This window comes from Drosophila kikkawai, chromosome 2L (assembly GCF_030179895.1).
Source record: "Drosophila kikkawai strain 14028-0561.14 chromosome 2L, DkikHiC1v2, whole genome shotgun sequence".
NCBI lineage: Eukaryota > Metazoa > Arthropoda > Insecta > Diptera > Drosophilidae > Drosophila > Drosophila kikkawai.
Genome location: NC_091728.1, coordinates 5,720,896 through 5,733,884, shown reverse-complemented (window position 1 = coordinate 5,733,884; position 12,989 = coordinate 5,720,896). Strand labels below are relative to the sequence as shown.

Genomic DNA, 12,989 nt, shown 5'->3' with positions numbered 1-12,989 from the left:
AAAGCCCGATAACAAAAAAAAGTGAGTTGACAAAGAGAACGACGGACGACACACATTCCGGGGCAGGGAATGGTGGGTTAGTGTATGGAAAGCGGATTTCTGGGCGGAGGGAGGAGCCACTTTTTTGTAGATGATGATGATGGCGACGATGTGATGTCGTCAGGCAAACAGATTAAGAAACAATAACGTTCTTTGTGCGCGGAACATTAGGCGAGCGCGTTAAGAGCCGTAATGAGCCATAAACTTGGCCGGCAGAATGCATATGGAATATCAAAGCACGATGCAGTCAGCGGTGACAGAAAAAAAAAGTATGAAAGAATCGGCTTAGAGTCTCCGCAATCCCCTCGAAATGTTTGCTGCCTGTTGAGCGAATATAAAAGCCGGCAATTGTGCAAACATCGAGTGTAGTTCGATTCTGTTTGTCAAGTCGTAAAGCCTTAACTCTTCCAATATCATCATGCTGAAGCTGGTGAGTGTGTTTGCCTGCCGAAGGTCCTTCCTTTGATCCCGTCATGCCTGTCCTGCCATACGAATATTCAACCTGGCTTTACCCTCAGGTATTCCTTCTGTTTGCCGCCCTCTTGGCCGTTGCCCTGGCTGCTCCAGCTCCCGCTCCTCTGCCCAATCCGGCTCCCGTGCCGCAGTTTGTCTACTCCGCCGGCTATCCGGCCGTAGGCTACGCTTCTCCGTACGTCTACTACGGCTGATACAAAGTTTGGATTTTGATTTTACTGAATAAACCCCTTTTGATATTGTGCATGAATATCTGACTGTGTTGATTTTTTAAGGTTTTTAAAGATTTTAATTGTATGTACATATCTCTGTGGATTGGGCTTTGGTATTTTTAAATTAAAATTTAAAATAGGATTATAATGGTCCACTTATAATTGTTATGGAAGTATGCCTTCGAATAAATGAAGCCGATAAAATTAAATATAATATAATTATTTTTACAATAATTTATATTAGTTGAATAACAAGACCACAATGGATACTAAAATAAGCATTTCAAATGTTGATAAAGCTTGAAAGCCTTTTCGGTCTAGAGAAATGCATTATTTTATGGTTAGAATTAAACTTCACCTCAAACTTTTACTGTGCTTACCTATTATGGGTAAATAACTGTTATAAATTTAGAAAAGTAAACCAAAACTTGGTTTTTGTATACCAGATGTGTACTATATATAACATTAAGGTTACAAAGGTTACAGGCAACATGGCCTATTATTATTCAAACAGAAAGTTGTTCTACTGCAGAGAAACTTATTTGTTAAAGTATCTTCCAGCTTTATTCTTAAGTTTACTATAAGTTTATTTGTAGTTTATTCAGTTTTTACTTAAATATGTAAACAATTCTTTATTATTTGAAATTTTTTAATACAAAACCTCCTGTAGTGTTCAAACTTTTCCCAAAAATCTTAAATTCAACATTAAGCACAGGACAAAAATTTATAACATTTCTTTATAGCAAAATTGTCAAAACTTTACCCCTTATTTGTGCTTTCCAAGCTCCTTCCTAAAGGCAGCTTTTCACCCCGAATATCCTTGCCCCTGTCAAGTCCTTGGCAACATTTCGAACTCTCAACTTTGTGGAAACAAAGGCTTGTAAACATGTTGCTCGGAGGTTGACGCCGACGAAAAGTGTGCCAACATTGCGAAGTTTCAGGCAGAAGAGGTTTTCCCTTTTCGGGTTCGCCTTCCTGGCCATGGCGTTGGCAATGGGAAAAAGGATGCGGCAGGACGAGCGATGACTTCAGTGTACTTTCTGGCTTCGCGACGGTTCGAACGTGAGCACGGCTGCCGGAATCGAAGGATCCGCGAATCGGAGGAGTCGCACGAGGACTTCGTAATCGTAATCGCTCATCAGGACTTCGTCAAGCATCCGCCGAGACTGTCCCGCGGTGCACTTTCAGTCGAATCTCGACGTTCGCCTGCAATGGATCAGGGACTCGCCAGCGGCGGCTGCTGGAAAACCCAAAAGTCGGCCAAGTAAAGAGCGCGAGAATTGAACGTGAAGCGTGGAAAATCGCCGGCAGGATATGTTTGCCGGATATGTCCTACCCATTCCGCCTCGCGTCAGCTGAGGACTTCCTCAAGTGCCAGTGCTTAAGAAGAAGATAAAAAGAACCGCAAAACAAAATAACAAAAAAAGAGAGAGCAAAAAAAAAAAAAAGAAATAGAAAAATATAAGAAGCCAAAATGTTGGCCCTGAGCAGGATGATGATGTCATGCCGCCGCTGTTGCCATTGTCCTGGCCAAAGTGAAAGTGGTGTTGCCGGTGACACATGAGCGGCTCAGTCATGTGCCATTATCCCTCAAGTGAACAGCCTCGTAATTAACTGCGAAAGTCACCGAAAAAAACGGGCTATAAACTGGCAAATTGTGCGTCTGCAAAAAAAAAAAAGAAAGTAGAGTTTTAGTGAAATTAACCATTAAGGATTATAGCCAAGTAAAGGATTATATAGCCCACTGAGCCATGGATACTTTGATGGTGCTCTGCTCCTTGCTGCTGCTGCTCCTCACAAAAAACGGTAGGATAATCGCAGATTCAAGTCTTTCTAAGAAATATGAAAGAAGGATTTAGCAGGGGAACCGCTTTAGAAACAAACTCTTGCTTTTGGCAAAATTATATTTGCTGCAACTTCGCCGCATTGTTTTACCCCTCTCTTTGTTTCCATAATAATGAAATTCAAAGCTGAATGCCAAATGAGTTCATTTGTTTTCCTCATAACTTTTGGCTCTCTTTTGTTTGTATATTTATGAGAGTGAGCCGCAGAGTGTTTTGTGTGGATTTCGCTCAGAATATCAAAATATCATTTATTAATTATGTGGCTAAAAATTTTGAAAAGTTTAAAGTGACTTAGCATGGTATTATGGTGATTTGTTATTATTTAAAAATTGTTTAATAATAATTATTTTAATAATAATTAAATATATATTGCATTTTGTATATTTTTTATTTTGTATAAGGTAGTATTGCAATTTTCAGTCTTCATCTTCGTTCTTTAAAGAAAATTATTAAACAAAATAATATTTTTTATGAAACATTTTTCAGCTTCTGTAGTTTTATGTGTTCAACCGAGTAAGACAAATATTTGCTTCTCTTCTGGCTGCCACAAATCTGCTTTCAAATGTACTGGAATCAACCTTTCAAAGGAAAGCATTTCTTTGGGGAAACTTGTTTTTTTTTTTTGCTTTTAGTAGAAACTTCTTTTGTCTCTGACCAAACAAACAAGAAGAAATTTTTTATTTTCCTTTTTTTTTGCGGCTACGCAATGTGGCATGGAAATATTACACATACGCCCATTGCGCTCTTAGCCCCAAAAGTATGCAGTGGAAAGCGTGGAGAGGCGGATAGGGCCCAAGTGATACTCTTCTAAGCAAGCCATGTGTGAGGGCTTTGTGAGTGTCGAAGGAGGAACCTTCACCCAAATTAGCCCATGGCCATGTGGCCCTCGAAGATGAAACGTTTCATGGGAATCATGAGAAGGAATTCATTACGGCGAAGGAATAGCGTTGCGGGCGGAAGGGGAGCGAAGGGGCAAAAAGGGCAAGTGCCCCAAACTCAAGCCCCTTGACAGGCTTTGAAGTGCCCAATAGGGCAGCGGAAGTCACTAAATGGGCCGAAAAATATGTATAGAAAACTATACAACACTTGGGGACCCAACGCAACAAAAATCATATTAAATTTTAAGATTATTTTAAACTATAAAATCACATTATTTTGTTTCGTTTTTATGATTTATTATGATATTTATTGATTTTTTTAATTAAAACCATAACCTTATTAAAGTTTAGTAAATATTAGTTTTTTTTATAGCTTTAATTTTAATATTTTTCTTCAGGGAAACTGTGAAATATTTCTTTAAAATGCACAGAAACCACACTGTATTTTGAATGGTAATAAAATCTTGCACAAGGTAAACGTTTTGATGAAAACTACAACAAAAAATAAATATAAAACATAAACAAAATTCGGGTTATCAAAATATCAATAACAAATTCATATTCCGCCATCTTTAGATTGCCTAAAATAAAATGAAACCCATTGCAATAAAATGGGAAACTAACGAAAATGAAAGAAAAATAAAAATGTATGCATATCCAATTCAGTTTACAATGATAGAATTAGACATATACGCCGCCGCGCCACGCCGCCGCCGCCGCCGATTTTTGCCTTATTTGACGCGCCGCCGCCAAATTATGAAAATAACGGCGCGCCGCGGCGCGCCGCTGGTGCGGCATCGGCGCAGCTTCAGCGCGGCCTTCAGTGTCATTGTTCTTTATAAAACTTAAAAAAAAAAAAATAACTCATTAAAATGGCCTTTTTGCCTTATTTGACGCGCCGCCGCCGCCGGTTCTTTCTGACTACTACGCCGCCGCCGCCGAGTCATTTTGACCTCTACGCCGCCGCCGATGCCTTTAACCATCGGCGTAAACCTCTAGATAGAATTACATTACCTCAACGATTTTACTTACCCCTTGCCTTTTCTCCCCCTTCTTATGAACTCAAACTTGATTGATATGCAGCGCACAAAGGACCTAAAACCTTAACAATTCAATTGCAGAAAATGTACCTTCATATTGCTTGCGAATTCAAAAAGGCGAATTTGAATTTTTATTGAATTTATTTGAACATTTGCTGCACACACGCCCATCAAATAAAATATTATTAAATTCAATTTGATGGATTTGTTGCTTGTTGGGCAGAGAATTTCCTAGGAAGCTTTATTGATTGAAATGGAAAAAGCACAAATTGATAATAGATGAAATTTGGCAAATCAATTGGCCAAAGTTTGTTACAGTAGCCGCTTTGGCAGACATTCTCCATAATTTATTACATTTAAATAATTAAGAGTGCGGAATATATAGAATTTTCTCGCTTCAGGCATAAACCACTTAGGTCAACTATTACATAAAAGAACCTTTGAATTTATTCACAAATCAAACACAATTTCACATTCAATTTGTTGTCCGACTTTCGCTTGGATTTGTTTAAAAAGTAATTTATTTTTCATGGCTGGAATTTCTTTTTGTTTGAAAGACTTTTCAATCAATTCAATGGAAGTTTCTGATTTTTAATTCAACTTTTATGCCAAAAAGAGTTTTTAACCCAAAAATATATATTGATTTTCAGCTATTTCGAATTTCAAATAAAATTAGTTGCTTCTGATGTGCCTCTAGATCCCATTACCAATACAAGCGAATTTGATCTTTTTCCACATAGTTTTTTATATTTCTCTTACGGAACTCTGAGTTGTTTGTGTGAAATTTTACCCAAAATTACTGTTGGGGGGAGGGAAGTCGAGGGAAATGTCAAAAAGGGTTTTGGTTGATGAGAGAGGCGTAAAACCTATACAACAATTTTTTGTTTAGGTTTATGTGTTGGGGAATTGGCCGCTTTGGGAAGGCTCGTAAAAAATGTATGAAATCATTGCGAAATACTGCCTAAAAAAGCTATAAAATCCATTAGTTTTAAAATAATTAGTTTTCTTAAATTCAAAGAAACATTATAGACTGTTAATGTAAAAAATATATATGATAGTTAATTAATAAAATGATGAATTTCTCATAGTAAGTATTAATAATTAAAAGGCTGAAATTGTTTTATTATTTATTTGATTATTTATTTTATGTTTCACAATATCTTGTTCGGTTTTTTTTGTACATTTTTCTTCTTGTAAATATTTATTTTAAAACAATTCTATATATTTTAATAGGACAAACTATTTTTGTGTTCAGTTGTTTCCCTTGTACTCCTCCTTTTCATTTTCAAAATATCCTTGAAACAAGTAATGAAAGTGCAAGAAAAGAATTTCCATTAAAATGCTTGCAATACAAGCTGAAAACGGGGCTAAGAAGGAGGCGGATTGGGTTGGACTCAAAAGGAGATGGGTTAATCAGTTGCCTTGCATATTTCATAAGAAATATAAATGTCTGTGTATAGAGGAAGGATTCATTCATTCACTGTTCCCGCTGCCCCAAAAGCTAATTAAATTCAAGCCAAAAGGGAAATAAAAAGCCTGGATAAGTCCAGAAGGAAAAAAAACAACATAATGTTGGCCTGTCCATATAAATTATGATTATTTTTTATGACCTCAGCTTGCCCATTTTGTGAATACCCCACCCTCTGAACCCCTCTTGAGAGAGTGATAAATTTAATGCAAAAAGCTATGCAATTTTTTGCTATATATTTTTGCCCCTTTTTTTGTTGCAGCTGCAGTCCTTGGCCAGCTGGACGGCAGCAGCCGAGGGAGTGGTAGCCCGCCGCCCGCCAGGATAAACTCCGTCACTCCACCACTCCGCCTGCAGCCGTCGACGCCATCAATAACGCATTTTGTAAATGAGTCCTTCATCATCTTCTGCCAGACAGTACAAAAGGATATCGACACCAAGTGGCGTGATCCCCGCGGACAGACCCGGGAGAACACCAAGGGGCGCGTCCACATCGAGAAGAAGACGGGTAAGTGGTGGCAGTAATGACCCAGCGGAGTGGCCAGTGGCACAGGCACACACACATTATCCACTGCTGCTCTATGCAAATATATAGCACCTTGCACTTTACACCCAACATAAATTGTGGCCGGAACTACTTTAAGGTGAATAATGGCTCGGGGCTTATTAAATCATTGCTAGCTAGAATAGGAGGCTTTAATCTCTTTAATAAAAAAATTAAGAATATTCAGGAAAAATTTATAAGTTATGGGAAAAGTAATAAATGTATTAAGGATTAATAGGGAAGTTAAAAATTATGTTTATGATATACAATATTTATTAAAACATTAATAGTATTAATCGAAAAGTAATAAAAGTAGTGGTAATTCAGTTAAAATAAAATATTTTAAATTATTTCAAGTTGTTCTAATCATTACCTCGAAATTTATTTCTAATAAAAGGTTTACTGGCTCTCGTTTTTGAGCACATCTCACTGGACGACATGGGCAACTGGACCTGCGAGGTGAACAGCATTGCTAATGGAAATCGGAATGTGAATGTTGAACGTGAATTCTTTACCTCCTTCGAGCTGCTCGTAAATCGTAAGTTGGCAAACGGGCTGGAGAAACTAAAAAAAAAGTATAAAAGAAATGGGGTCGTAAAAAGTGCTGCTGCAGGATCTGTTTACTTGCTTACTCAGTTGTGATTTTGGGACTTGGCTTTGGCCAAGAACTGTCCAAGACAGGCAAAACAACCAAAGAAAAGGCCAAGATAAATAAGAGATTTTAAATTTCCTAGAGAGAATCTTAAAGTATGTAATCATTTTTACAAGAATAAGAAATTTGGATTCTGACAATTTGTTTTTATAGATTAAAATAAAAATATTAAAAATTAGAAACTAAAACAAATCCCCTATAATATTTCCTTTGAAATTATCACCACTTAAAAGAATCATGAAACCATTTTCTTTTGCAATTTAACCACAAATCCAAGCAACCGCAACCCTTTTATTTCTTTCCCCCTTAAAAGTTTCAAAGCAATTTCCGGCTCAACAGAACTGGCAAATCATTTAATCTATTTACAAATCAGAATGAGTACTCTGCCAGCCACATTTAAAGTAACTCGATGAACTACACACAACGAACACAATTTGTCAACTTACCAATCAAAGAGAGAGACCAAGTAAACACAGCCAGCAAAGGACATGACTACGTAGCTGCTGTACTTGGGAATGGGCATATCATTGACTGCATATTTGCACAGGGAACTTGAACAACGCAACCGCTTTTCCTTCAACCGATTTTCCCCTATTCTGATTTTCACCCACAGAGAAAATCTCATTTGGCAAGACGGAACAAGTGCAGTCGGTGCGCGAGGGACGCGATGCATTGGTCAATTGCTTTGTGGAGGGAATGCCCAAGCCGGAAGTCTCCTGGCTCCTCAATGGCGAATACATAAACAGTAAGTTAAAACACTCGAAGAAAATATATGACCTTTATGCGGTATTATGATAGCTAGCTTTAAAATTTTGTATGAAAGAATCATATCTATAATTCGGCTTCAAGATTAATCTGTGATAATTTCGGAATTAATAAATATCTTAGGCATTTTTTAACTTTAATTTTAAGTTCTTTAAGTAAATTTCTTTAAAAAAACAGTCTAGTATTATTGAAAAATTATAACTTTATCCTATTTTAATCCTTAATATAAAAGCTACCCAAATATTTGAGTGCACCAAATGTTCAAAACCTCATTAACAATTTTTAAAAAAATCTAAAAAAAAAACCAAAAACGATATCAAGTATAAACTCCCACCGCAATTAAATAAATTTGAATTTCTTGGAGCAGAAATTTGCCTTTGGCCAGTGCAAACTTGTTAACAATTCCAACTACATCATTTTCCCTGCGATCCTGCACATACTGGTACCGCCCTCAAACCTCGTCCTGAACGCATCCTTTTGTTTTGCAGCCGTGAACTCGTCGAAGCACACTCGACTGTCGAACGGACTGTACATCAAGAATGTGAGCCAGTCGGATGCCGGGGAGTACACATGTCGGGCGTTGCGTATAACACCGACTTTTTCGGATGCCGAACAAATAACGATATTGCTAAGGATACAACGTAAGTGCCATGCCATGCATCTCATCTTATGCTTTGTATAGTTTGTGTGGACTTGGTCCTGGTTTGGTCCCTTGGTCAGCCCCTGCAGGACACTGCAAGGACATGCACACCCTCTACGTGCCACACTTGATAATATTTAATCTAGAATTTATTTCGCACCCCACTTGTTGGCAATTGCATTCTCCTTACTGCCTGTTTACTTCCCCCCCCATTTCGGGGTTTTTCTCGAAAATTGAGCTGAGAGTTTGCAACAAAATCTTTTGCTGATGGCAGCTTAAAGTTATTTAGTCGGATTTTCCCTCCACTAGGGGGGACGGACTGTGCATGCTTCGTTGGATTTAATGAGATTTCCAAGCAGCTCCAGGCAGCTACAGCTACCTACCAATTGAAGTTATCCCCATGGCACTGAGTGGGGAATTCCTTCCGGATGTCAGGGTCAAGTGGCTGGGAAATGCAAATAATTGATGCAAATTTCCTAATGAACATATTACTCGACTTGCGACCCTGCTGGGGCTTTGATTTGGGGAACGGTTTATACAGCGAATTACCATTGGTTCTTGAGGGAGTGTCTAGGGGATATAGGATATTATATATTATATTATTATTAAGGCAAAATCTTTAAGAATAATATTTGGTTCTTTTAGAAGAAGGTGAAAGGCTATGAACTAACAAATCCATCTTGCTAAGGCCAAAAGGGTACGTTTATCACATTCAAATAATTTCTGGCATTTGTCAAACAATAAGAAATGGTCCCCTGGGACTCGTTTATAATGCTGACACTGCCCGGGGCGACAGGATTGCTGTTTTGCCATCGATATCGGACAACATATGGCACCATAAAGAAACCGACACCAAGGCAAGTAAATAGTCGCTGGGTAAACTTCATCGCAGCTTCAGTTGATTCATTCTCCGTCCTGAGAATTGAGTTGCCGTCAAAATTGTACTAATGACTGCCGGACGAAGGTTTGCACAGAACAGCAGCAATGCACTGAAAAAAGTTTGTGGGTATATAAAAAATGCTGGTGACAAAAAATGAATTAAGGAATCTTTAGAATTTTCTAGCCAGTTTTTATATTTTTCCCCTTTAATATCCACTTTCTTTGCTTAATTCTGTATTAATTTAATAAATAAATAATTCAAAAATCACTGGTGAAAAAAAATAGAATTCAAACTGAACTTATATTAGATTTTCTCAGCGTGTAGCTAAGGCTAACCAAGCGAACGAATCCTTCGGGCAGCTCTGCTGGCGCTGCAAGGCAAACAGCCGGCGAATGGAAACCGAAACTAATTTGCTGCCCGACAGCCAAGGCAATGGCACACCCAGAGTTACCCACCGAATCCCCAGCAGAAATGCCGTGGGGGGAGACGGGGCTCCGAGCAGGAGCAGAAACTGAAACAGAAACAGGGACCAGCAGATGGAATGCTGCACAAATGCTGCAATATATAGGTTTGCATTTCCTCAGCAATAAACTTCAATGGGCCGCAGTGGCGATGATGGGCGACAAGGGCACAGGGACACAAGGACACTGTGATATCGGGGACAAACGATGAAATGCTAAAATGCTGCTATTAGCCAACGCCTCGGCGGGAAAAGGATGGTGTCCTTGTGGAGGTTCTGGGTGGTTTGGTCATCTCACCAATTACAGTGGGTAGCAAATGGGGTTAAGGACAGGGTAATTGAAAGTTAATTACTGCTGCTGCCAGGATATGTTTTCTGTAGTTAATATAAATAGGAGTTTTAATATGTAAAAATTATATTATATATAAGAAATATTTATTTATTACGCTTAATTTGCTTTTATTTATTTAAAATCTATCTAAAATATATATTTTCTTTCCCAGAAGGTTCTTCCTTCTTCAAAAAATTAGAAATTCCTTTTCTTTTCTTAAAAGTATCACTTATTTTACAAATCTTCCCCTAAGGCCAAAGAATTTTTTTCCAAAAGCCAAGAATACACAATTTGCCGTAGAGCCTGATTCAATTTCCTCGATACTTTGTACATTTCTTACCCGCTTTTCATTTCTTAGCTCTGGGTTATAAACAAGTTTTTTGTGAATGCAAAAAAAAAAAGAGAAAGAAAACTCCTTGCAACGAGTGAAAACCAAAATGGAAAAGTAAAATGACAAAACTCTATTGTTCAAGTGATTTGATTATTGCGGTTTCTCAGTTTGGTTTTGAATATTTTGTATTTGAAAATGCATACTTAAAGATAATGGCTCTAGCTGCTATTTTAAAGATAAGCCTTTGCATTGTGGAGTGTCAACAGAGACAAGGACAAAGTGAAACAGGTATCTATCTGGCCCCCATACTTTCCATTCTGCCACCTTCCCGAGAGTGTGAGCTGATGTATGAACAAACAGAACTAGGCCGAAGTTTCTGGCACTCAATATACGGGCTTAAAGGTAACACTGGAGAAAAATATCTCTAAAAAAAGAGATGGTAATAGGTTTAAAATTTTAAAAAATAATTTAAATATTACAAACAAAAAACGAAATATTAGAGAGGGGAAAACATTTTTGAAACAATAGAAATATCTTAACCAAATACCTAAATGTTGTACAAAACCCCTTCAGAAATTGTAGACTTGTGTATGATATTTGTTCTCCCAGTGCCTCACACACACTCCCTGCTATAACCTACACTTTACACCTTTCCTCTGACACTTCTGCAGATAAACCCCACTGGTTCTACAATGAGACAATGCCTGTGCAGTTTGCCTATGTGGGCGGATGGGTCAACCTGAGCTGTGACGCAATGGGAGAGCCACCGCCATCGTTCACCTGGCTGCACAACGGCAAGGGAATCGTGGGCTTCAATCACCGCATCTTCGTGGCCGACTATGGGGCCACGCTGCAGCTGGAGGTGAAGAATGCCACCCAGTTCGGCGACTATAAGTGCAAGGTGGCCAATCCGCTGGGGATGCTGGAGCGAGTGATACGGTTGCGGCCGGGCCCAAAGCCTAATTGCCCATCGCGCTTTGAGCTAAAGAGAATCTACAGCCATGGCTTTGAGCTGGACCTAAGGACGCCGCGGATGAGCAATGCCTCCGAGCAGATGCAGATCTATGGCTATCGGGTGGCCTACATGAGCGAAAGGGAGTTCAGGTTCACTGCCAGCAACTGGAGCTATGCCAAGCAGCGGGACTTTTCCTTCCATCAAGGTTGAGTAAATCGTTCTGGCAAATGTAATTTATTATGCCATATATATAGGGAGACTAATCTCCCCCTTTTCTAAACTAAATTGTTGCCTATTTTCTCTGTTCTATTTGCAGGCCAGCACTTTCTCATTCCGAATCTGATGGAGAACACCACGTATCTGATGAGGGCTGCGAGTCGAAATCTAGCGGGATTGAGTGACTGGAGCGTTGTGAAGAAATTCACCACGGCCGCAGGCTGCAGCTGGAATCCATCGCTTCTATATCCCCTACTCGCACTTATCCTGGCCTCCATCTGGTCATAGAGCCTGTCCCAATTATAATTATCACAAAGCCCATACCCCACATCCCTAGCTCGTTATTGTTGCCGCTGAGTTTTGTTTTCTGTTTTTTTGTATATCTTCTGTGATAGAACTTTGTGTGTGCAATTCACTTGAATAACTTAAAACCCAAATGGAGAAACGGATTATAAGGCGAATGCTTTTTGCTATATATAAAAAAGAATATATTAGTTACAGCCTATTGCCAATTTTTGCTGCCAACTTTCATTCATCAATCGCATTTTTTGTACGTTTTTTAAAAGAAACCCAAGGAAATTAAATTAAACAAAACGATTTTTAGTAGGTGAGAGAGAGAGGGTGCAATCCTTACGATACATACAATACATATGCATTGTCAAACTCTACCTTATAGTTAAATATGAAATGCCCAACTCTACATAAATGTTGTTCAAGCTAAAACGGAAAAAACTAAAACGATATACAAGTAAAACCCGAAGAAACAAAAAAGATTATAAAAAACAAAGAAAACTTTGATGAATTTTACAAACCACAAAACGAAAAAGTCCAAATTATTGATTATAAATGAAACAAAAGGAAAGCAAAGCGAATCAATAGTAGAAAATGGATTGAATTAGCTTAATTGAAGTGGAAAACCCAAAAAGCGAGAAGATAGAGAGAAATGTGAAGCGAATTCCCGAATAAAATGAAATGTTTAGCTGGTAAGCAGGGCGTATGAGTAATATGAGAATAAATTCAACTGAATGTGTATGTCGGAGATATCCGTTATTTAATTTAACCGTAGTCGAGCCAGCGAGTTCTGTTCGCCTGCGCAGTCAAATCGAATCTGTCATCACGCCACTTTTCCTGTGGCCCTTTCACCTTTTCTTACTTTTCACTCAGATGTCATTCCTAGACAATCTCAAGCTGTCTCTCTCATTCTCTCCTATTGTTGCGACAGACGAACAGACCTCACTCAGTAACACTCCTGTTACCGAC

At 38.5% G+C, this 12,989-nt stretch overlaps 2 protein-coding genes across 2 annotated transcripts; both read left to right on the top strand.

The window, feature by feature from the left end:
- Positions 1 to 386: 386 nt before the first annotated feature.
- LOC108074526 (neuropeptide-like 4) lies at positions 387 to 757 on the top strand. The gene is made up of 2 exons (XM_017166604.3): positions 387 to 469; positions 558 to 757. The coding sequence occupies exons 1-2, from the start codon at positions 458 to 460 to the stop codon at positions 705 to 707; spliced, it is 162 nt and encodes a 53-aa protein (XP_017022093.1). The 5' UTR covers positions 387 to 457; the 3' UTR covers positions 708 to 757.
- A 1,125-nt stretch (positions 758 to 1,882) lies between these two features.
- Positions 1,883 to 12,768, top strand: LOC108074513 (neural cell adhesion molecule 2). Its single transcript, XM_017166590.3, has 7 exons — positions 1,883 to 2,531; positions 6,218 to 6,463; positions 6,897 to 7,037; positions 7,765 to 7,896; positions 8,405 to 8,557; positions 11,230 to 11,718; positions 11,830 to 12,768. The coding sequence occupies exons 1-7, from the start codon at positions 2,477 to 2,479 to the stop codon at positions 12,015 to 12,017; spliced, it is 1,404 nt and encodes a 467-aa protein (XP_017022079.1). The 5' UTR covers positions 1,883 to 2,476; the 3' UTR covers positions 12,018 to 12,768.
- Positions 12,769 to 12,989: the final 221 nt, after the last annotated feature.

Bases quoted from the DNA above. Each gene is read 5' to 3' on its own strand.
- LOC108074513 (XM_017166590.3), top strand. From the start codon at position 2,477: ATGGATACTTTGATGGTGCTCTGCTCCTTGCTGCTGCTGCTCCTCACA. The intron at 2,532-6,217 runs GTAGGATAATCG...TTTTTGTTGCAG, and splicing joins GCTGCTCCTCACAAAAAACG to CTGCAGTCCTTGGCCAGCTG. The intron at 11,719-11,829 runs GTTGAGTAAATC...TTCTATTTGCAG, and splicing joins GGACTTTTCCTTCCATCAAG to GCCAGCACTTTCTCATTCCG.